Below are 23,753 nucleotides of genomic sequence, written 5' to 3'. Positions count from 1 at the left end.
GCTGTGCAAGGACATCCTCCAGCAGGTTCATGGTGAGCCTCCGGAGAAGGGGCGGTCAGTGTCAGCCACCAGTCAGGTTGAGCCCGTGTTGGGCTCAGCATCTCTGTGGCCTTGGACTGTCTCACCCGCTGGAGGGAGGAGCCCCCTGTGGGCATGAGACTCATACCTGGGGCGGGTCCGTGTCCCTTTTCACCTGGACACCTATGCACCTGTTCCACTCCTGGAGCTTTTAGACCAGGCTGCACACCAGCGCACCAGCCCTCTGGTGCTGTGACAGTAGGAATCCCAAGAACATGGCTTTGTGGGTCATCCAGCCATGCGTCCTGGGACGGCTTTGTGGTTTGTCCTAGGCCTGGGCGACAAGCCGTGGGGGCAGGAGTCTGCCCTTGTCAGGAGAGCCTTGGCCTTTCCTCCACTGCCCAGAACACTGGACACGTAGCAGGTGCTTCACAGATATCTGGTGAAGGACTGAACGAGGTGGCCGCTGTGCCGGACCCCAGGATGTGGCTTGGCAATGTCCTTGGCCCATGTTCTTGTCCCACAGCCTTCTGGAAGCCCCACATGGTGGGGACAGATGCTAGTGGAGCAAGGATGGTCCTTAACGCAGCAGAGAGACAGAGCTCTCGGGGGAGGGAGAAGAGGATAAGGACCTCTGAGCAGTCTGCTGTGGGCTGCGAGCTCTGACCACGGTGGGGCAGGGCCACCCCACAGCTTGGTTTGCCCAGGACAGCCAGGAGTACACCTGTGGCATCTGTCAAATTAATAGATAGTGGCTCCTTTCACTCTCGAAGTCATCCCTGCTGGTAAATCACCTGGACGCCATGTGTGTGGAGCCGTGCAGGGGTAGGGAGGAGCACAGGGGGGCTGGCCTAGTTCCACAACCTCCAGAAGGTTCTGCCTCTGGACGCAGACAGTGAGCATCCTCTGGGGTCGGTGGGCTCTGTCTGTGCGTGCCGGGTGCCGTCTGCCTCGATGTGACCCTCTTTCTGGCCACCACGAAAATGTCACTATGGAGACAAGTCCCCAAATATATGACCCAACGCTTTTCCCGTCCCCTAATTGTCACCGCCACAGACGTGTTTGCTCTCCGTCCCGCAGCGGCCCAGAAACTCAGAGGCCGAGTGAGAGTGGTGGACGTCAGCTACGTGGACGCCTTCCGTGATGCGAGCAGCCAGGAGTACCAGGACTTCCACGAGCGATTCCTGAGGACGGTGAGTCGGGAAACCGCCCCTTCCTTTAGGGACGCACCGAGGGGGGCGGGCAGAACCCAGTCACAGCCAAGCAGGACCTAGACCTGTAGGTGCTCGGGACCCCTCCCCTCCCGAGGAAGCTGGGTGCCCCCAGGGTCTGCCACGAGCTGCCTCAGCAGGGGGGAGCCTTGCCTGCCCCTGCCGCCCCCCCCCCCGGCTGCATCCTCTTTGGCCCTGGTAGCTGGGGAGCGAGACTCCTTCATCGACGGGGGACCCCGTGGGGCAGGAAGCCTCACGAAGGAAACGTTTTAAAAAATTGGCATCTTTTTCACATACCCTAAAATTCACGCTTCTGGCTTGGTGCCGTGGTTGAGGTCTTACTTGTGAAATTGTGCAATGGTCACGGCTCATTCCAGAACGTTCCCATCACCCCCAAAAGGAGGCCCCGCCTGTTCTCAGCAACCCTCCCTGCCCCCCGCCCCCGGCATCCCTGACCACGGCTCCTGTGCTCTGTCTGTGGCTCTGTCCGCCCTGCCCTCTCCTGCGCCCCGAATCCCGCAGGAAGGGACCCTCTGCGTCGGGCTTCTACCTCCGAGCGGGCGTCAGCACGTCCACGGCTCGGCGGGACTTGGCCACGCTCTGGGCGGGATGGCCCCACGGTGCGGCTGCACACATTCCCTCGCGGGGTGCACGGTGTGCGGGCGCTTGCGGTCCCGGCCAGCGCGAGCGGGGCTGCTGCCGGCCTCCCTCGTCGTTCCAGGGCTGCCCCGTCCCACGCGCGCTCGCAGAGAAGCGGCCCTGCCACAGGCAGTCCAGGCGGCCGCCCCGTGTTCCTCTCGGCTGGAGGTCGGATTCCCCTTTGACGCTCGGAGGGTGCCCTCGGCCCGACCCGCGCGGTCAAGTCTGGACCGTGGCCGTGTGGTCGGTTCCCGCGTTTCCAGGCTCCGGGGCTGAAGACCCGGTCGGGGGCTTGGCAGCGCCACCTGGAGGCGGAGCGTGCGCACGGCAGGGCGCGGCCCCCGGAGTCCGCCCAGCCCAAGGGCAGTACTAGCCCGTGAGAGGGGTCCTGCCGCCTCCAGGGAGTACCCCACTGGAGCTGGGACCCGGGATCTGGGGTCTGGGAGATCTGGGACCCGGGATCCTGCCTTACTTGTTCTGGCTGCGCTGCTCGCGGCCCAGTGCGCGGAGTCAAGAGTTGTTGCCGGTTCGGGCTCTGGCCTCTTGTTTGTTTCCCAGATGGTCACGTAGAATTTAACGAGGCATCAGTGCACAGAGCTCTGGGGGCACGTGTGGCAGCCCCACTCCCACTCCACTGCCTGCATGACCCCTTCCTCTCCAAACCGCGGCCTCGCTCTCCTGCTTCTGGGGACGGTTGTCGGTTTGTCTAGAGTTCGGGATAGCAAATAACTGTGCAACATGTCACAGAGCTAGGACTTGAGGACACGTTTTGGGAGATTGTGGGTTCACGGGATGCTGTGTCCCTTGTCACTTCTTCACGGGGGCCTGGAACTTTGCTTTGAGATGGATTTGAAATGCAACCCAAAATGTCTTTAGCCCAAGCCCGTAACAGATCCCTCTCTGGAAGTCCCAGGCAGAAAAAGAGAGACAGACAGAAGGACAGAGAGAGACAGACAGACAGAGAAGAGCCAGCTATCTCTGTGTGATCCCTGTGTGACGGCCCAGGCGGCCATGGATGACAGCGGATTTGCTCACGGCTGTCCCAACGCCAGGAAGTGAATCCATGAGCCTGTGCCTTGAGCCACCCACCTCCGGGGTCCAGACGAGGACGAGGTTTTCTGTGCGGCCGGACCCTGGAGGTGCTCTTTTCCACAGAAGACTCGGGCTGTGTGGACTGCTTAAAGCCACAGCAGTCGTGTGTCTCTCTGGGCATTCTGGCCACGAGGGCCAGGAAAACCCCACAGCGTGCGAGGCAGGTTCCGTTCAAGGTGGCAAAGTAGAAAGCCAGGCGGGAGCTGCCTGTCCCTCAGGAAGGCTCACAGGGAAGCCGTTTCGGGGAAGGAGGGGAGAAGGGGACGGGAGCTGTTCTGTAGGATCAAGAGTAGGGGGACAGTTCTAGAAAACACACAATGAGAGAGAGGTGTCCCCCCACGACCACCTGCCCAGCCCCCGCCCTCCATGGCCGTGCGCTGAGAGTAGCAGATTCTAAATGCCGTCCCGAGCCCCCCTCAGGGAATGTGTCCCCCCAGGATAGGGCTGTTGCATCTTGCCTGCACCGGCCAGCAGACGTGCCCTCAGGGTGGCGGGGAGGGAACGGGACTCTCCCCAGGGCCTCAGGACCCACCGGCACTCATGTTGGGCTTGGGACACAGAACACAGGCCTGGGCCCAGAACTGACTATCGGCTTTGTCCCTTTTGCTGCTGGCCAGACTCCCAGGAGCTGCCCCTTGGGTCAGGCTTCCTCTCGGCGGGCGGCTCTTTTCACACGCGGTCTCTCCAAAGGTGCGGGCGTCCTTGCCGGCCGTCATGCTCCGGCTCTTGGACAGCGGCGGGGTCCAGATGGAGGTGACCAGCATCACCAACGGCAGCGTCGTGGTGGAGTTTAACCTGCTGATCACCGCAGACGTGGATGTCCGCGAGGTGTCCGCCGCATTCCTCGTGGCCTTTCAGAACGCGTCTCTGCTGGAGGTGGCCGGAGGGGACACCTTCATCCAGGGTAAGTGGAGGCTGGGCCACCCGGAGACTCACTGTGTCTGAAAGAGAGGCGGACAAAGCCTGCCTTCTGCCTTCCTTTGGAAGATGTCACCCCCAGTGCCTTCTCTCCGGGTCCCCAGGCGGGAGGTAAAAGCCGGGAGCAGACAGGACCCTCAATTCTCTTACCGCTTCTGTGTAGTTTCTGAAGGTTTAGGGGCTGGAAACGTCTGGCTCGAGGCTGTACAGATGCCCGGAGATCCTGTCTCCCTTCCAGCAGCCGTGCCCCGCCCTGGGCCTCCTCGGCCACCACATGACCGGGCTGGGGACACACTTGTCTCTCCCTGCAGCCACACTTCCTCCCAAGCACAGTTTCCAGGGAGATCCTGATAAAAATAATGGAAAAGCAGGGAGAGAAGGTGATTTACATTTTTCTCTCAAGTCATAGTCATCCGCTGGAGCCGTCGGAACCCAATGCCACAAACGGGGCGGTTTCCGCAGCACACGTATAGTTCTCGGCCCTGGAGGCCGGACGTCCAGGATCCAGGGGCTGGCTGGTTTGTTTTCTGTGGCGAGCCTCTCCCTGCCATGTGGACAGAGCCTCCTCACTCTGGCCTCTCCCCTGGGTGTGCGCACAGAGCCCTGGTGCCCCGCTTAGAAGGGTCCCACTTTATGGGCTCATTTAGCCTCAATTACCTTCTCAACACCCCATCTGCAAATACGGTCACAGTAGCAGCTGGGGCTTCACCGTACGCATTTGTAAAAAAGATTTTATTTATTATGTAACGGAGCGAGTACAAGCAGGGGGAGGGGCAGAGGGAGAAGCAGGATCCCTGCTGAGCAAGGAGCCCGACATGGGACTCAATCCCAGGACACTGGGATCATGATCTGAGCCGAAGGCTGATGCCCAAACCAATGAGCCCCCCAGGAACCCCAACATATGCATTTTGGGGGCACAATTCAGTTCATAGCACGTAGCATACTTGAAAATAAACGACAAAAACTTAGAGTTACGTGCACAAAAACAATCAGAGACCATATACGTTAGTCTTCTGGTTTGGGGGATGAGAAGGGCTTTCTAAGTTAAAAATAGAAAAGAAGCCCACAGAGGCGAAGGCTAAAATAGTTGACTCCATAAAATGTCACTTTTATATTATACAAAATAAAGACCCCATTGTGAAGAAAGTAACACCCCAAACATTGCTTGAATAACGTGAAGAGTTACATCCCTGTAGAGGGAGGGACCCCCACATGTCAATAATAAGGGCAAGAACCAGGGCGCCTGGATGTCCTAGTGGGTTAAAGCCTCTGCCTTCAGCTCAGGTCACGATCCCGGGGTCCTGGGATCTAGTCCCATGTCAGGCTCCTTGCTCAGCGAGGATCCTGCTTCCTCCTCTCTCTCTCTGCCTGACTCTCTACTTACTGGTGATCTCTGTCTGTCAAATAAATAAAATAAAATCTTAAAAAAAAAAAAAAGGGCAAGAACCTGCACGATCTTTAGGACAGAGATAAATCCAGGCCAGACTGAGCCGACGACGGAGGACGGAAGAAACGCAGATGAGTGGCCGAGAGTAACAACCATGGATGCTCGCACTGAAATGGGCCACGCATGTCCCTCTGGGGGCAGTGGGGCTCTAGCCAGAAGCACTGGAGACGGCAGAGTGGGCCGAGGCGGGCCTCGGGCACGAACAGGATTTGCTCTGCTTCCTGGAAATCGGTCTGACGACGCTCGCTGAGAAGATCCCAGCAGGACTTTAGCCTACAGAAGTCGACCTCAGCTGGGACTGTACTTCATACACAAAGACCCCCCCCCCCCTCCGTCTTGCTTGAGAAGCAGAAGTTTGCAAGCGGATGATGGTCCCACAGAGAAATCAGGCAGACTGAGTCAGAGTAGCTCAGCGTAGAGACCAAACTAGCAGGGGCAGAGGGCCTTCTGCGGGGACGGGCTTGCCGCGGGGGTGTCTGGGCCCCAGGCCAGGGGCTGCGGCTGGGGCTGGCGTCCTGCTTGTCCCCCAGTGAGCTGCTCTGCTGTCCTGCCCAGCACCCTGGGGACCAAGAACCCTCCTTCCCCCAGCGGTCCCCGCAGACGTCCGGACGCTGGCCAGAAGCAGGTGCCTCCCTGTCTCCTGAACTCCCCAGAACCGGGCAGCTTTGCCGTCACTCCGTAATTTTCAACTCCGCGGCCCAACATCCGGCATGGGGGGAGCCGTGTGGCGCTCAGGCCCCGCGACCCTGTGACCGTGTCCTGTCTTCGTTCTGATGTCGCGCAGATTACGACGAGTGTGAGAACCAGGAGCACGACTGTGAGCTGGGCGCCTCCTGCCGCAACACTCTGGGCTCCTTCATCTGCAGCTGCGTGGGCGGCGCCCCCCACTCCCCCCCGGAATATTCTGGAAGACCCTGTGAGGGTGAGATTCCCATAATCCCTTTTCTGAGACCCTGTTGGGTAATCTGTTCTCTTAAGGATGTGTGTTCACAGAGTGCTCCCTGTCCTAACGAGGGCTGCATGTTTTTATGCCCCGGACTGGTTTTCTAACATGTGTGCCTGTGCGCGCATGTGTGCCCATGCACACGTATGTGCCCCCTCACGCTCTCCCATGCGTCTCCAGCCTCCTGGGCGACACCGCATGTCTCCAAGTGCCCCTGATGAGAAAGGACACACGTAAGGTCGGCTGTGTTCTCTCCCATCCTAGAAGTTGACCCGCAGAGCCTACAGCCTGTGTGAGAAGCAACACGTGGGAAGTGTTTCTGCTTGGCACCTTCTCCCCACCTGGTGCTTTTCCTGTTAAATGGGGCCTCAGTGGATTCGACATTGACCCTGAGGGGACCCCTCCATCCAGGGATCTGCGGTCTAGCGGATCGAGACAGATGTTTATACAAGTAAACATCTGTCATCGGGAATATGGAATGTGTTCTGCTTGAGGTAGAAGCAGGAGGCTCGGGGGGACTAAGTGGTAGCAGCCCCATGAGTGTGGTCGGTGGGGGGGCTTCCTGCAAGAGGTGTCTTAGAGCCATTCTTAAAGGCCAGCGAGGACAGCACTAGGCAGCGGGTGCTGGGTCCATGCAGCAGGGAGAACAGAGCTCCTGATGGTGCGCCTGGCCTGGGTGCAGTCTGGGCTGGCGGAAATGTGGACGCCCTCAGGAGATGGGTGGGAGGGAGGGGGAAGCCAGCTGTCAAGAAGTAGCCGAGGCCGGTTGAGAAGGCGATGAATGCCACAGGCCGGGGTTTGGACTGCATCCTGGAGACAAGGGAGCTAGACGAGGGGACAGAGCCGTGGGCAAGCCCCACCTTGAGAGAAGAGAAGACAGGTGCCAGGGTGGCAGGGGTTGGGGCCGGGCCCAGGGAGCAGGCTGAGCTGTGGTCCGATGGAGGTTGAAACCATGCTTTGGGGGAAGCGGGACGCTGGACCCAGAGCTAGGGACTCAGGATCCTGAGAGTAAACATCATTAACCCACCTTAGAGACTAGAGGGCTTGTCCCAGCAAGTGCGCGGGCTTGGCCCACACCTGGTGTCAGCCTGGGAGAGTCCAGGGGGCAGAGGGCACCTTGGTTTCCTGGCTCACGGGAGCCCCCGGCAAGCCCAGCCTGGCCGCGCTGGAGGCTGGCAGGAACGTGCGACAGGTGCCCGTGTGCGGCCATGGGCGGAATGTTCAGTCCTGGCACGCGATGCTCTTCCCATCTGACCTGCCCTCACCCCCCTGCGTCCCCTCCCCCCCGTGCGCGCTGCACAGTCCAGGCTTGGGTAGCAGACCCCAAACACAGACCCAGCTTTGGGGTTCATCTTGTGCCTTGCAGATGACTCTCCCAGCAACACGACCCAGGCCCCCGGCCCCTCTCTGGTCCCGGGCCTGGAGCAGCTTCCCACCCCAGCAGGAACCGGGGCTGCCTCTGTGCCAGGGACCAGCCAGGGCCCCCAGGAGCCACCGCAGCGGCTGAGCCTGACCGAGGCGGTCAGGGTGCTCTGCGAGATTGAGAAGGTGGCCATCACCATCCAGAGACGTTTCCTGCAGCAGGAGTCCATCCCCGAGTCCTCCCTGTACCTGGGACACCCATCCTGCAACGTCAGCGACCACAACAGCACGCACGTGCTCCTGGTGGCTGGGTGGAGTGAGTGCGGGACCGTCATGCAAAGCGTAAGGGCTGGGGGGCCGGGCTCGGGGGCATGTGGGCGGGGCAGTACGTCCAGCTCTGCCTGTAGGATTTTGGTGCAAAGGGCCTGGGGTCAGCCTCAGGGTTTAAAGACGACTTCCAGTGACTCTGAAGCATGGGCAGGATAGACGGCCAGTAGGAGAGGAAAAAGGCAGGAAGGTGGCTGCAGGGGTACATATGTCTGAGAACGTGCATGTGTGTGAGTGAGTGTGTGCGTGTTTGTGCACACTGGGCAAGCGGCTGGTGTGATCAGAAGGACCTGGGCCGAGGCATTGTGGCCTGTGAATGGTTATCTTCACCAGAGTCCTCGACAGGCTCGGGGTCCTCCCTCTGCCCGCACAGAGGGGAGCCCAGTTAGGGCCGGCTGGTGGCGTTTCCTGTCTCCCCTGTGATCTCCCCTGGTCTGTGGTACCCCCGCACCCTGTGTGCTGCGCGGACAGGCTCCAGGCCCTGGTTCTTCCCAGCCTGGCTCGAGGCCGCAGTTAAAGCTCCCGTGTCTCTCTTGCCTCCCTCCTCCCTGCACTGTGTGCACTGAGCTGCGGGAGGAGGATGCCAGTGTCCTCTGGGCACCCTGCCTCACTGGACATGGGGGGACAGGGCAGCACTGAGCATGGTGGCCCCCTGAGAAACGGGCAACCCTGGGACAGGATGTGCGGAAACTGACATGGTCCCCAGATGTGTGCGGAGAGGACTGTGTGCACAGCCAGGGGAGACGTGACAGTGGCTCGTGAGGGGGGCAGGAAGCTGGGGGGTGTGACCAGGTGGAAGGTGTCTGCGTGGTTCTGGGAGGCAGGGGCCTGGGTTGGGGGGTGTGCATGGAAGGGGCTGGTGTTGTCAGGGGGGCTGGGAGACAGTCAGCAGAGGGGCTGGCGTGGCAGTGAGGACAGGGAGGTTATCCTCCTTAGCTAAGTTGGTCCACTGGGCAGGGACTCAGGAACACGGACTTCAGCCCCTAAGAACCTTGTGACAGCAGTTGGAGGCCTTGTTTCCTAGAACAAGGTGGGGAAGCGTCGCCCCATGGACCCGCAGGCTGGTGTTCTGAGCCCCTGGTGACGGTTAGGTCCCGGGATGCACGTTTCACCAACGGGACCTGGAGGCTCAGCAAGGTCAGCGGGGGTCAGGGTGACCCTGCCTCCAAGGACCAGCCTTGTGGCCTCTGCGACTCTGCCTTTCCAGGGGCCTTGCAGGGTACCGGGAGGGCAAAGGTCCTGGCACTCAGATGCTTCGGTTTGGAGCGTGGTCCTTGCTCCTCGTGGGGACACGTGGGCCCCAGGGCATGGTCTGGGCTCAGTGACAGATAACACGGCAGGTGAGGGGCAGGTGAGCTGGGGGCCAGGTGCTAGGGCTGCGGGGTCAGTGTGCACGTGGACCTGTGGGGAATGGTCAGCTGCGGGGTCAGCAGGCACATGGACCTGTGGGGGACCATGGCAGGGCGGTGCACTTGCCCAGTGGCTCTGCTTGCTTCTCTCCAGTATGATTCCAGCCTCCTCAGGGGTCCTGGGTTGAAGGGGCCACCAGGATGTCCCCAGTGACCACAGAGCCTTTGTCAGCCCCCCTCCCACCCTCCAACCAGCACAACTTAAACATGGCCCTGGGGCCTCCTTCTCTTTCTTACGGATTCCTCAGACTCACGTGGACGAGGGCTGCGTGGACAGGAGCAGCAGCTTCTTGGGGGCTTCAGTGCGGAGCCCCAAAGCCCCGAGGCAGCCGCAGGCTGGAGGGCGGGCATGGGCAGGGCAGCCCCCGAGGGTCTCAGGTCCCAGTGAGCACACTGCAGGCTCGCAGACCAGAGTGAACGGTGCGGGAAACGACATGGTCAGTGCTGTTGCGCCGTGCGGGGTGAGTGTCCTACCGATGGCCGGGGTCCCAGGCGGGCCAGCGCACTGGCTCTCTGCCTCTGTTTCCCCGAGCTGCACGGACACGACGGCTCCTCCTGTTACCTTCAGTGGGGCTCAGGGCCTGTTCAGAGCGGAGGGAAATGCGTCTTGGGTGAGTCATCCCAGTCCCGGAATCCACAAAAGTTCTTGATGTTTTTGGTACTTGCCAAAACCTAAGATTCTCCAAACACGGACTTACACAAACACGATGGAATATGTACAGTTAGCAGGTTCCGCCGCCTCCTCCTCTTTCCTTATTTTGCGGGGGGGGGGGTAGTTAAGCAGTTTAAATTGTACTGACCTCCCGATTTTTTAGAAGCTAAATCTAAGGCTTTAAGCCACCCCACCCCCAAGTCCGACGTGCTGTGAGCTGATCGTGCAGACGATGCTCAGAGACACAGTGGTCCGCGCCCCAGAAGATTCACCGGCGTCCGCGGTCATCTTCCCAAATTCTACGGAGACAGCGGGGAGCTGGCCAGGGTGTCTGAGGCTCTTCCCAAAGCAGTTTTCAAAGGCACCGAATGACACGGCGAGCACGTACCCTGGCCAGGGTGCCCGGGGCACAGCCCATCGTACACTTGACGCCACGTCGGTTACGACTCTACACTCCCAGGAGCTTCTGCTTCTCAGCTGGAAGTTGCTGCCGGACCTACAAACATCATGTAGATCGATAACTGTTCCAAAGTACGGAGGGGCAGATAGAAGCAAACACAGAGATAGGTGCAAATGCCAAAGTGTTTCCATGCTTCCGTCTTTGGATAATGCAATCAAGAACGTAGGCAAGTTTGTTCCCGGAAGCTAAGGCGTCACTAGTCCCTACGAAGGAAAATGAGTTCCAAGAATTCACGTGGGTTTCAGTAATTCTAATTTCACCATATATACAAAAACCTAGAGACAGCAATAATATCCAGTAGCTTCCGATATAAGCTAATGGTTTTTGGATGTTGTCCATTTACTGGGGCTTGCGTGGGTCTGTGTCACAGACACACGAGGGAAAACACACTTGCTGTAATTTCTCATAAACGAGCAACAAGTAAGGAGTCGGTGTGGGAGCCGGAGATGCCGAGGAGCACCGAAAACGGCTTCCCCACAGTGACTTCAGTCCAGGACCCTCTGCCAGCGGCCACTCCCCCCTCGCGCTCCTACAAACTTTGCACCACCCGTGACCCACTCCTGCCAGAACCCGACTGGCCCCTGGATTCCACGTCTCTACCAGATCTGTGGGTCCCATCAGCACGGCTGGTCTCCAAGTGTCTATTTTCAGCCATCGTTCCCTGGCAGGCTCTCCATGACCAGACGCACTGCTGGCCACGCCACGTCCGTGCGCTCCTGCTTCCGTGGCTGTGTGGTTCTGTGGACGTTCCCGGATGCGGCTTCTTAGCGTGATGTTTCAGCCGCACCCCTGCTTCCTCTTCGTGGACGGTCGGCTTGTCTGTTTCACAGTTCCCCCGTCTCTCGTCTACTCCTGAGACGCCAAGGCTGGTGACTAACCAAGGCCACGCCACGCCCACCACGATGCACCAACCACGGGCCGTCTGCAGCTGTCCTTGGCCGGCGCCGGGCCGCGTCCTAGTGACAGCGTAGGAGGTGCCTGTGAAGGGACGCTGATCTTGGGAAGCCCACCACGATCCAACTCCAAGCCACGAGCGAGCAAAACGCCGCAAACGATTGTCACTTGAGGTGTTTGGTCCAACGACAGCCTTGGCTCAGCTCCAGTGTGATGAGGGTGGTTTTCACAGACGTGTCCATCCCCTCCTACCTGCTGTCCACTGAGCACATCGGGCAGCTGCCCGCCCCAGGCTCTCCGGCTCTGTTCTGCGATCTGGAGAAACTCCGGAACTCTCGCGTGCTTAGTCTCTGTGCTTGGTCTACAGGCCTCACTTCATGCACAGGAACGGGCTCAGCCTTGTTCCCTGGGGGCTCATGTACTCCCACACCCCAAGTTCCCGTCGCAATGACCATCCCTCTCTGGAGCTTGTCCTCGGGTTCCTTGTTCTCCGCCCAGATGATGGTGGGGGGAGAGAAATCTGGTGGTCCCACGCAGACTTCAACCCCATGATTTTAGCTCGATTTCTTTGGGGAGGGTCTTGCGCTCTCACTTTCAGAAATGTGCTGGGGGATTGTCTGGGGAGGAACCCCATCCGTCATTTGGGGGTATCAGCTGGTCCAGTTTGCCTCTGGTTTTCCTCTGATGGGGAAAACGGGCAAAGGACACAGGCGAAGTCAGGGGTCGGCACTTGACATGCTCTTTGGCATTTGATGTTGGGAAAAGATGGTCAGAGTGTTCATATTTGGGGACAAGCTTTAGGGAAGAGCCACCCCTCCCCCGGCACCCAGAACCATGGTCTGCTGGCATGCTGGGGGCGGGGCTGCTGGGGTCCGGGAGCGTACTGATGCCCGTTTGTGTTCAGAACATGACGAGTACAGTGGTGAGGACCACGCTGAGGAACGACCTGTCCCCCGACGCCATCATCCACCACCTGAAGATCCTGAGCCCCATCCATTGTGCCTTCCAGAATGACCTCCTGACGTCATCAGGCTACACCCCGGAGTGGGGGTGAGTGCAGAGGTCCTGCCGCCCCTCCCCAGCTCAGTCTCCCCCTAGCGCCTTTGCTTTGGATTTCTTTAGGGTTTCAATCACTTGAGGACCCTTTTGTGAGACTGACAATGGCCAGACTTGGTTAGGAACTACCAGTTCCCCTAACTGTTGTCTTCACTTCCAAACCTGGACCAACCAAAGAAAGCCAGTGTGCGCCCTAGCCAGTCACAGGGGACACCCCAGTCCTGGTGATCCCGCCCATGGCTTCCCCGTGACCATGTCTCCCCGGCTGTCTGGGGCCTCTCTATCCCACTGGGAAGCCGACCCCCACCCCTGTCTGTCCTCAAGTCTCCTCCAGACACCCACCTCCGGGGGCTGACACCCCACTCCAGCCGGCTCAGAACAGGCAGCATTTCTTTGCCCGGTCCCGCTGGTGGTCTGCCTTTACTTCCTCTTCCTCTGGGGTTGCTTTCTGGGGAGCAATGGGAAGGGGCGGGGTCACAGAAGTGCACCTGCTGAACCCACCTGCTCTGGCAGGGTTTACACCATTATCGAGGACCTCCACGGCTCCGGTAATTTTGTCACCGAGATGCAGCTGTTTATTGGGGACTCCCCTATACCCCGGAATTATACCGTGTCCGCCAGCGACGACATCAAGATCGAGGTGGGGCTCTATAACCAGAACAGCAACCTCAAGGTGGTCCTGACCGAGTGCTGGGCGACGCCGTCCAGCAACGCCAGGGACCCGGTCATGTTCGTCTTCATCAACGACAGGTGGGTGCCGGCTGCGGGCTGCTCGGGGGCCTCTGAGTTCCCAGACCCTCACGGAGAGGCAGGCCTGGGTTTTCAGTGACGCCCGAGTCTCGGGGGACTGGGAGACCTGGCGGTCCCTGCCTCCCACGCACAGCGTGGATGGTGTGCCTGACTGGGAACGGGATGGGGTGCAGAGGGGGCGGATCCTGACCAGTGAGTCCCGGTCCCTCGCTCCCCAGCTGCCCCATCCCCAACACGCACACGCACGTGATCGAGAACGGGGATTCCAGCAAGGCCCAGTTTAAGCTGAAAATCTTCTCCTTCATCAACAACTCCATCGTCTACCTGCACTGCCGGCTCCGCATCTGCATGGACTCCCCTGGGACCACATGCAAAATAGTAGGTGTTGCGCTTTCCCAAACTTGTGTCTGGACTCGCGTCCCTGTGGCTCTGAGGAGGGTCGCTCGGTTAGCTGAGGCCCAGGGCCGGGGCGGCTCCAGGGCCCAACTTTTGGGAGGAGACACGGGGCCCTACAGCCTGAGCCCCATAAAGGCACAAAAGGAGGTGTGGGCAGTGGGCAGCTCGTGGGTGGGCGGTCCACGTGGTTGTGGCTAAGCTGCCTCCACCTGGAGGCCGTGCCACCTGCTGGTTATCACAGCACACCCCAGGCCGCCCCTGGGGCTGCGGGGCTTCTCTTCTCCGAGGAGAATGCATATCTGAGTGTAAACACGGTCCTTTAATTTCGTATTATTTTTAGCAGCACGGACGGAACGCTGTTGAATCCCAGCCACTGCGATACTGCATAGGAGGGTTTCCTCCCTGTTCATCCTCCACACTGGGATCTTGAATAATTTTATATTCTCATTTCCTTAGCTGTTTAACTGTGAAATGACGCTTTGTGGTCCTGAGGTGTGAAAGCCGTTCACACCAGACAAGTGCTTCGCGGACGTTGTCTGTGCCGAGGACAGTGTAGAGAGCTCTGCTGGCCCCCGGTTCAGCGGCTGCGTGTGTGTCTGTCTTCCGGGGGCCAGGATTGTTCCTACGCGGCTCGCAGAACCCTGCGGCCTCCCTCGGTGACCAGCCCCAAGCAGCCTCAGGACATGCAGAGGAGAAGAACCGATTTTGTTGATGTCACTTTGTCTCATCCCATAGACCTTGCGGAAAAAAGGACTGAAAGGCGCACAGACCCCAGGATGACCACCGGCTAAGGGTGGCCATGGGCATGCACCTGCTCTAAAGTCCGTCCAAAATACGAAGGGTATTAGTCGTCACAGTGACCTCTGTGAGGAGTCGCAAGTCCCCAGAGTTTTTATGATACGGCTCTACACAGTTCCTTCCACGTCCCCAGAGGAGGGCTGTCGTGCTGGTGTCCTTGGCTGTGAGCACAGGGCACCACGGGGCAGCTGAGGCAGCAGGACTGCATCCTCTGAGGGGCTGTGGCAGGAGGGAAACTCATTCCAGGCTCTATCTTTGGCGCGGAGACACCGGCTTCTCCCTGCGTCTTCACAGCTTCCCTCTGAGCATGTCTGTGTTCAACCTCCCCTTTTCACAAGGACACAGCTGGGTAGGACTGGGACCCACCCCAATGACCTCGCTTTAACTTCATCTGCAAAGACTGTGTTTCCAAATAAGGTCCCATCTGCAGGTGCTGGGGGCCAGGGCGTCAACATTGTTTAGGGGGACATAGAGCAGGTGTATGGTGAGCGGGTCCCACCACATCCCTGAAGCTGTCTGCGAGGTAGAGTGTGGAAAGGAGCAAGCGGCTGTGGCAGGCCATGGAGAAGGCCAAGGAGACGCAGAGCTGACAGAGGGCCCGAGGGGCCCAGGGGTCTGGGGTTGGAGATGGTTCAGCCGGTGTTCTCTCGAACCTGGTTTCCTCCAGCCCTGGCTACCCACCGTCCCTCCCGTCGCACCGGCAGAGCCCTGTGGTCCTGGCGGTCCAGGCCCCTGGTCCCCTTCCCTGCCTGAGCTCATCTAGCTGGTTTACAACAACCGGATCAGAGTCTTACCCCGACAGTGACCACATTTCTCAGAGCTGAACAGTTCCGTTCAACTAACTGGAAGTTTCCCTCATTTCAAAACAACAGAATTGTGATGACGTCCGGTCCCCAAGAAGCCGGGAAGCGTCTGCAACACACCAGACGTCCTGGGGACCCCTCATTCAGTCTGAAGGTGAGTCGGTGACTCGGTTGAGTCAGTTAAAGGAAAGATGGAACTGGGTTCCGTCTCCCCCGCGTGTGAACCTGCCTGCCGCGACCAGGAGCCACCGGCCAGGACGCTCTGTAGACCCATCACAGCAGACACAGCAGCTGGGTTCACGGAGAGCCCCGATTCCAGCCTCTGCACGCAGAGTGGGGCCGGCCCTTCCCAGTAGCCCCAGGCAGGAGGAGCCCTCACGGTCCTCAGGTCCCCACGCTGCTGCGGAAGGAACGGCGGGCGCTACGGGAAGTCAGCTCGCTCTTGGACAAAGCGGTATTTTGAATTGTGTCCCATGAAACTGGTAGTTTCCTGATGTGGGATTGATACACCATGTGGGTTGTGGAGGGAGGAAGGCGGGCTGCACCAGGTCGGGTTCCGTGTGTATGCACGTGCATGTGTGTATGCGTGTACCAGTGTGCGCACGCACAAGAAACCTCTTTATTCTGGGCTTGGCTACAGCAGAAGATGCAAAAAAAAAAAAAAAAAAAAGGCATGGCTTTCTCCCTTGGTATAAAGCTCCCACCAGTCCATGACATCCAGTGCGATTCCAAAGGCCACCATCACCTTTCCAGAAAAGCATTTTATTTCCTTTGAGATCCATTTTATTGTTGTTGTTGTTTCTTTTAATCGGATGGGGGAAATGGTGTGCTCTGGATATTAAGACAGAAACCACTAGCTGTGTCCCAACATCTGTCCTCCTCCCTCATAGTCGTGGAACCCCCGGGCTTTCGCTGGCAGGTGGCTGTTGGGGATAAATGCTGTCATTCCCAGCCAGCCTGGCAGCCCAGTGTGGCCGTGTGAGTAAGTTCTGGCCAATGAGATGCAAACAGGAGGTGGAGTGACAGTTCCCGCAGGGCTGCCCCTCACGTGTCCCTTTCTTCCTCTTGCCTGGCGGGCACAGGGGTGGGGTGGGGAAGGCTGCAGTCCTCTGCCTGGCAGACCCTAAAGGCCTTGGGGACTGGAGCTGGAAGGAGCCCCATTCCCAAAGACACCACAGAGCGAGTGTGCCAGCCTAGGCCTCCGACCTCCGAGTTTTGTGCCGGAAAGAAAGAAACTTCCATGATCTTTGTTTCTGCTACTTTAGTTTTTCTCCTTTTGTAGCTCCTTTTTTGTTGTTTTCTTCCCTGACTTTGATGGCCCTCCTTGCCTCTCTGTATCTTCCTGCACAAGACCTTCAGGGTCTTGGATGTGGGGTCTGAGCCTGGGTCTGAGTCTGTTCAGGGCTTGGGAAGGAAGCTGAGGGAGCAGGAAGAGGGAAGCAGGGCCTCTTGGCTGGTGATTCCAACGGCTGCTTCTCATCCAAAGTATTTGGGAAATTTAAAAGATTCCAGGTTTGGGGGCCTACTGATGGTGCCTTTCTGGAGCTGGGCTCCAGGTTCTGGGGTCTGCACTGGTCATCAGGGGGTTACAGGGCCCATCCTAGGACTGTGTGTTTCTTTTACCCTCTTCATTTTCTGAAACTTCTAAGGAGAAGTGGTGGACCAGGTGGTCCTAATATGCATTTTCATTGATAGAAATGGGACTTCTATTTATTCACAAATAGTATAGATAATGTCAAAACTGCTGGAGTGGAAAAAGCACTGGGCTTGCAGTTAAGAGAACTGAGTTTGAATATAGTGCTTCTAGATGTGTGGTCTTGGGAAAATTACTGAGTCTTCTGGATCCAAACCATCCTTCCATCGTTCCTCCATCCATCCACCCGTGATTCCATCCTCCCACCCACCCACCCACCCACCCATCCATTCATCCAGGTATTTAATCATCCACCCATCCACCCACCCATCCACCCATCCCTCCACCCACCCATCCCTCCACCCACCCATCCACCCACCCATCCATCCACCCATCCATCCAACCATCCTTCCACCCAACCATCCACCCACCCATCCACCCACCCATCCACCCACCCATCCACTCATCCACCCACCCATCCAGCCACCCATCCACCCATCCTTCCATCCATCCACCCATCCATCCATCCATCCATCCATCCATCCAGTTATCCAGCATTCCTTCCTCCATCTATCTATCCATGCAGCATCCATCTACCCATCAATCCATGCACACACTTACTCATTATTTCATCTGTCTCTGTGACAGGCATACGTGCCTACTAAGTGTCCAACACTCTCCTCTTTCTCTGCAACATGTGCACATGTGCCACATTGTGCTTCATTTACCTCATCTATAAAATGGGAATACTAATAATTGCTACTTCATACAGTGCCTTGTCCATAGAAATTACTCGACAAGTGTTCGTTGTTATCATCTGTAACCATTAGAGTACCACACTAACAACCACTGCAGAGAACAACAAATAGAATGAGGCTAGAAATCGTCGGGCTCAAAAACAAGACCATAATTATTCACCTTGTCCATCATTCTTTCTTATTGTATTATTAGGTTTCGTTTGCACCATAACTGTGCCTCACAAATACATAGAAAAAACATTTAGAAACATGGCATCTCCCATTTGGTGGAAACTTCATATTTTAATTGAGTACATGAACAGAAATAGTGTTGGAGACTACAGGGGTGAGAAAGACGGGCAAACAGATCCCTTCACAATTGCCCCGTTCCACCCTGTGCCCACACTCTCTTCCCTGTGCACCACACTCAGCTCCCACCCCATTGTGCACCCACACTCTATCCCCCCATGTGTGCCCATGCTCTGCCCCCACATGTGCCCACTCTGCCCCCCCACAGGTGCCCATGCTCTGCCCCCCACATGCACCCATACTCTGCCCCCCAGGTGCCCACACTCTGCCCCCCACATGCACCCACGCTCTGTCCCCCTGTGTGCCCATGCCCTGCCCCCCTATGCAACCACATTCTTTCCCCCCACGTGTACCCATGCCGTGTCCCCCACAGGCATCCACACTCTGCACCCCCACCACGGGCACCCACGCTCTGGCTCTGCCATCACCCTCACTCTCACGGTGGGGAAGTCTGAGAATACTTGGGGATTCCTGGGAAGGCGGCCAAGCTCACAGGTTGGTACCTGGACAGGTGGGGCTTCTCGGAGCAGTCCCCAGCTTCTAATCCACTCGGCCTTCTTTTGCGCCGCGTGGGCTCCATTTGCCCTCAAGCACCAGCCTTCGCACCACCGGTGTTAGTTCTCTGGCACTGGTGCCACAGGAAGCTAAGTGCACGGACTGGGGGGCTTAAAACAGGAGGCCAGAAATTCAAGGTCAAGGTGTCACGGGGCTGTTCCTGCTAGGGCAGTGAGGGAGGGACTGTTCCAGGCTCTCTCAGCTCCCGGCATTTGCTGCTCTGGCTCTCCTCGGCTTGTATGATCCCATCACCGTGTCTCTGCCTCTGTCCTCACACGGCGTTCTTCCTCTGCCTCTGTGTCTTCATGTGGCTGTCTTCTTATAAGGACATGGTCCTGTTGGATCGGGGGCCCCTCCGGCTTCAGCGTGACCTCATCTGAAGCTAACCCATTCCATCTTCAATGACCCTACTTCCAAATAACATCAAGTGCTGCGGTACGGGGGTTAGGACCTCAACGCATCTTTTTGGAGGATACACACGGCACCGCGCATTGGTAATGTTATAGAAGAACCCATCTGGGCATTGTCCCCAACTGTGGGCTGCCAACAAGCTCATAGCAGCATCACAGTTTTCCGATTTAATTTTTGGAATCGTTCCATGGCCATTAGCTTTGCTAGATACCTCATTATTGCTCCCTCCCTAGAGTTTCTTTGTCCAAAGAGGAAGAAGTAGTCTCGGTGATGTCTGCCCGATGCTCGAATGTTCCCTCATCCTCTTCAAGGCCCTGACGGCTTCGTGTCTTTGCAAAATGACGTTTGCAGAGCGACCCTGGTAACCGTCCTGTGCGTGGGTGCGGGCTGCCCGAGCTATCCCGGTGGAGGGCCAGGTTGTTATTAAAAGACTGACAGGTGGTCCGCCTGCGTGACACACGTGCGGCTCACAACACACAGTTGGTCTCTTCTGGACCCGGGACACCCCCACTGCTGACAAGGTCATGTTCCAGCATGTGCTCGCTCTCCACTTCTAGCTGTCTCACGTGCACTGGTGACCATTCCCAAGCCCCAGTAACCGGGGGCGATGCTGGCTTGCGGACCCCGCCTGGAGCTGCTCTGGGTCAGTGGGTCGTTACAAGCCTTCCGCTGCAGGGAACAGGAAACCAAACCGTGCGTCCCCAGAGCCGGCATTCTGGGGCTGGCTCTGGGCTCCCCTGCGGGGCAGGGGCTAGCTCTCCTGTCCTCCCGCTCCATTATGGTCCACTAGCAAGATGTCCCACACCCGAGGCACAGAAGGGAGGCAGGGGCCCATCAGCAACCCCCAGAGGCGGGATCTGGGGACCGGCGGTGCGTTGTTGTTGGGGAAACTGGCTATCCCAGCTGGGTGCCTACGGAGGTTGAAACTGTCCCGGCAACTGTCCCCAGGGTCTTCCTCCTTCTGGAGGAGGGGACAACCTAAGTTCCAGGCAGCCAGGTGGGGGTCTCCAATGTTGCTGTTGGACCATCTTGCTAACTGTGCACACCCATGCTACACCCTGGGAGACCCAGAGCAGTGTCTACACAAGCAACTGCACAGGAAACAGGATCCGGGTGCCCCTTGTCCCCCTGGTGGACATCCCGTGATGGAGGACGGAGGTGATGCCGCGCCCTGTCCGTGGGTCACACCCACATGCTCAGGGCCCCACGACACCCACCTTCCTCATGGGGGTGGGCAGCTCTCTTCCCTGGGGTGTGGGGGGTCAGGCCAGAGGGCTGGCTGGTGGCCTCCTTCTCTCTCTGGCCATGCAGGTTTCATGTAGTAGAACTGAGGGGGAAATTCACATGCCATACGGGGAACTATCTTAAAATCAACAACCTTGCGGCTTGTCACCCATTCACAGTGCTCTCCACCCACCACCTGTTTTGAGGCTCAAAACATTTCCATCACCCCAAAAGCAGCTCTGCATCAGTTTGGGGTCCCTCCCTGCCCCCTTCCTTCAGAACCTGACACCACTGTGCTTTCTGCCTCTGATTTTGCCCGTTCCAGGTAGTCCACAAACAGGGTCCTGCTACGTGGGGTCCTTTGTGACTGTTCTCTCTCACTCAGCGTAAGGTTTAGAGTTTCCTTCATGTTCCTTTATACGCCCGACAATATCCCGTTGTGCGGATGGTCCCTCCTTTGGCGAACATGGGGGTTGTGTCCAGCTTCAGGTGCTATGGATACTGTGGCTATGAACGTGGGTGTCTGGGGATGCGAGTCCCGATTTCCAGCTGTTTTGGGTCTGTGTTGTCCTCTACTGTATCGGCCCTCCGGGTGTGGGGAAGGCTCGTGGCTCTCTGTGCTGGGCGAGCCACGTGTCCATATGCCAAGCCCCCCTGAGCCCTCCACCTCCCCTAGCCATGGTCCAGAATGTTGGGCAGGTCAAACTGTCCTGCTCGATGTGCTCTTCTCTTGGGGTTGGGACGCCTGCTTGGTCACCTTCAGGACCCCTGCGTGCACATGGGCACGTGTGGAGCCTCACGCCGTGGTGCTCCGGACCAGTCAGATCCAGATGATCATGGCACAAAGCAGCCGACCCCCGTGGAGCGCTTGCTCCGTGGCTCTTCCGTCCCACGCCCCCCATTCCACCCGCACCGTGAGGTCGGAGTGCTGGGCCACAGGTGGTCCTGGGCACTAGGAGACGCGCCCCTCGGGGTTCGGACAGACCCTCCACCTGCGCCTGTCTCACTCCCTGCAGGTGAGCGCCCAGGGGCGGAGCCAGGCCTGGACACCGGCTACCTCGTCCTCATCGTGGTGGCCGTCTTTGCCTTGGTGGCAGGAGCAGGTGCCCTCGTCCTTGTGCACTACCAGAGAATGACCGGCAAATATAGCTTCAGAGCCGCAGCGGACGACGTCAGCTACCAGGCGTTCTATGAGTAGGAGGCCCGGCTGGCCTGCAGGTGGGGGAGGTGGGGGAGGTGCCTCCCACGCCCGCATCCTGCCCTCACGGTGGGAAGCCACAGGACCGGTCCTGGGCGGGGAAACCGACCATCCGTTGTCAGGGACCGGGTTCTGTCGATTTGCACAAGCGCTAAGGCCATGGAGCCTGGGGCAGTGCGAGGGGCAGAGGGGGGAGCAGGGGAGGGCCCGGGTGCACCCCAACCGCGTGAGGTTGTTATGACCACTTTCACAGATGGGGACCTGGGGCAGGAGGGTAAAGGACTGCCCTGGGAATGTAGCTAGGAGGGGACAGAGCTGCAATTTGGGTCTGGGGTCCATTCCCTTGGCTGCTGGGCTACAGTGCCTTAGACTAGACATGAGCGGTCGGCCCTCCTCAGACCAGCATGCGCGTGACCCACGGGCCCTCCCTGGACTAACGTGTATGTGACCCACGGGCCCTCCCTGGACTAGCGTGCGCGTGGCCCACGGGCCCCTTCGCCACCCATGCTCTGGGAGCATTCCTGCAGGAACCTCTCCTTTCCTGCACACGGACCCTGGTGACCTCCCGTTCCACGCAGGTAGCTGTGATTCAGACTTGGTCCTTAATTCATCAAGCATGTGCCTAAGCTGCTCTGTCCCACATCCAGAGTCTGGAAGAGTCCCAGAGGTGGTGAAAACAGACTCTGACTGACTCCGGAGCCCATCAACCATACAGGTCCCAGAGAAGCAACGCCCACAGGAGGGTGAGAGGAGCTGTTGGAGAGGGAGGCCGGGCGAGGGCGATGCGCAGAGCCTCAAACATGGGGCTATTCAAACCAAGCACGAACACGGCTCTACCGTCCTACAGATCACCTCGATAGCTCCGGAGCTCCTAGGCTCTCTACCATCCTAACTGGTCCAAGTGGCCCTTTCTTGTTTTGCTGACCACTGACATCCGTCACCTGCCACCCTCCCATCCATCTTTCCATTCATTCATCCATTCACCCAACACTCTGTCAAATTTACAATATCTCACATTTGTAAAGATACTTGACCGTTCCCTTGGAGTTCTTTTAGCAATAGGTCAGTCGTGTAGTGATAAATACTGCTAATGTTCTTTCTAGTGGACATATATTCTCTTGAACTTTTCTCCTGCATTAGCAGTATATTGTTTTTATTTACACAACAGGAACTCAAAAGACGGTCTATTAATATGAAGATCCTTATAAGTAGAAATAACATTACACATACACACACACTCTGTATTTAATATTTTTCCAAGTAGGAGGGACTATTTACCCATTATACAAAGGGAAACCAGAGAAGAAATGGGCGAGTCATTTACATAAGGTCACAAGATAAATGAATAAGGAAATGGGTGTAGAATCTAAATTTTTATTTTAGAATATTTTCCGTGACACCACACTGACAGCGCTTTTCACTTTACTTAAAACAAATTGAATTGTATCTGATAGCAAACACCTGAAAGTATGGGGTTTTCCCTGATGGACTTAGGATTATAACATGGTCATAGTTTTTAATTCATGAGATTAATTTTGTTGACTGTAACTCATGGCTACTAACACAGACCAGCTGGAGAATGTGACTAGTTTGATGTAGTGGATATCCTCAGAGTCTGTAAAGAATTACAATACGTAGTGTGTGTGTCTAAGCTGATTTGGAGCAGGAAGAATAAATTTCATGTGACATTGAAACATGACCGCGCCGGCTGGTCTGTTTGGTTTCCATCACGTGCCGTGCTTACCCGGTAACCACTGAGGTCAGGTGCTGTGCTGGGCCCGCTGGGGACACCAGGAATGTGTGTCTGGCTTTTCCATTTGTTCTGATAATTGTCATTCTTGAAGAGGCAATAAATGTTCAGTAGATCCGGGTTTCAGGATCCATGACTGTGTGGGTCCCACGTGATCATTCTCACATTACAGCTGCAGAATTAGAGATATTATGGGACACTCCCACAGTGGGACAGTGAGGAAGTAGGGGAGCTGGAGTTAGACCCGGGCCTGTCTGGTTGCAAGGTCCCTGCTCCTGCTGGGCTCCTGCAGCAGGCTGAAGTGGGACAGTGAGCACGACCTTGAACCTTCTCCCCTTGCTCACCTAACTGTCGCAACAGCCCTATGAGGCTGAAGTTGCTGATCCCATTTTACAGATAAGCAAACTGAGGCTAAAATTTTAAGTTCCTGCTCTAAGCCGCTCACAGTGGAAACCCAGACCTTGTCCCTCCTAGTTCAGGCTCTTCCTGCTACTCCAGAGCAGACCTGGTCGGTTCACTGGTGAAGAATGGGAGCCTTCCAGGACCTTAGAACCCAGAGACCCTGTACCCTATGGATAGAGCAGCCAAGAGCTCGGCAAGGTGGTGGGCTCCGACTGGCTGAGGTTCTGGGTCCCTGGAAGTTCTCACTTGGACACCCCTGGCAGACCCAAGTGCTCCCTGGCCCAGGATGTCAGGCTGATTCCGTCTGGGGGTCAGGTGGAGGGGAGAAACCCCCCGCGCTCCCTGCGCACCCTCCACCC

At 57.6% G+C, this 23,753-nt stretch overlaps 1 protein-coding gene across 1 annotated transcript in view; it reads left to right on the top strand.

Annotated features, from left to right (window-relative positions):
• UMODL1 (uromodulin like 1) overlaps positions 1–21,242 on the top strand; it is a 56,155-nt gene extending 34,913 nt beyond the window's left edge. The window contains exons 14-22 of the mRNA XM_032865517.1: positions 1,099–1,211; positions 3,651–3,864; positions 6,110–6,247; positions 7,635–7,972; positions 12,277–12,422; positions 12,942–13,178; positions 13,397–13,556; positions 15,245–15,329; positions 21,061–21,242. Of these exons, the coding sequence (XP_032721408.1) occupies positions 1,099–1,211; positions 3,651–3,864; positions 6,110–6,247; positions 7,635–7,972; positions 12,277–12,422; positions 12,942–13,178; positions 13,397–13,556; positions 15,245–15,329; positions 21,061–21,242 (1,613 nt within the window). The remainder of the gene's footprint in view (positions 1–1,098; positions 1,212–3,650; positions 3,865–6,109; positions 6,248–7,634; positions 7,973–12,276; positions 12,423–12,941; positions 13,179–13,396; positions 13,557–15,244; positions 15,330–21,060) is intronic.
• The last annotated feature ends 2,511 nt before the right edge of the window (positions 21,243–23,753 follow it).

This window comes from Lontra canadensis, unplaced genomic scaffold (assembly GCF_010015895.1).
Source record: "Lontra canadensis isolate GAN:19392208 unplaced genomic scaffold, GSC_riverotter_1.0 scaffold29, whole genome shotgun sequence".
Taxonomy (NCBI): domain Eukaryota; kingdom Metazoa; phylum Chordata; class Mammalia; order Carnivora; family Mustelidae; genus Lontra; species Lontra canadensis.
The sequence above is the reverse complement of the archived record's forward strand: the minus strand, read 5'-3'. Positions and strand labels throughout refer to the sequence as shown.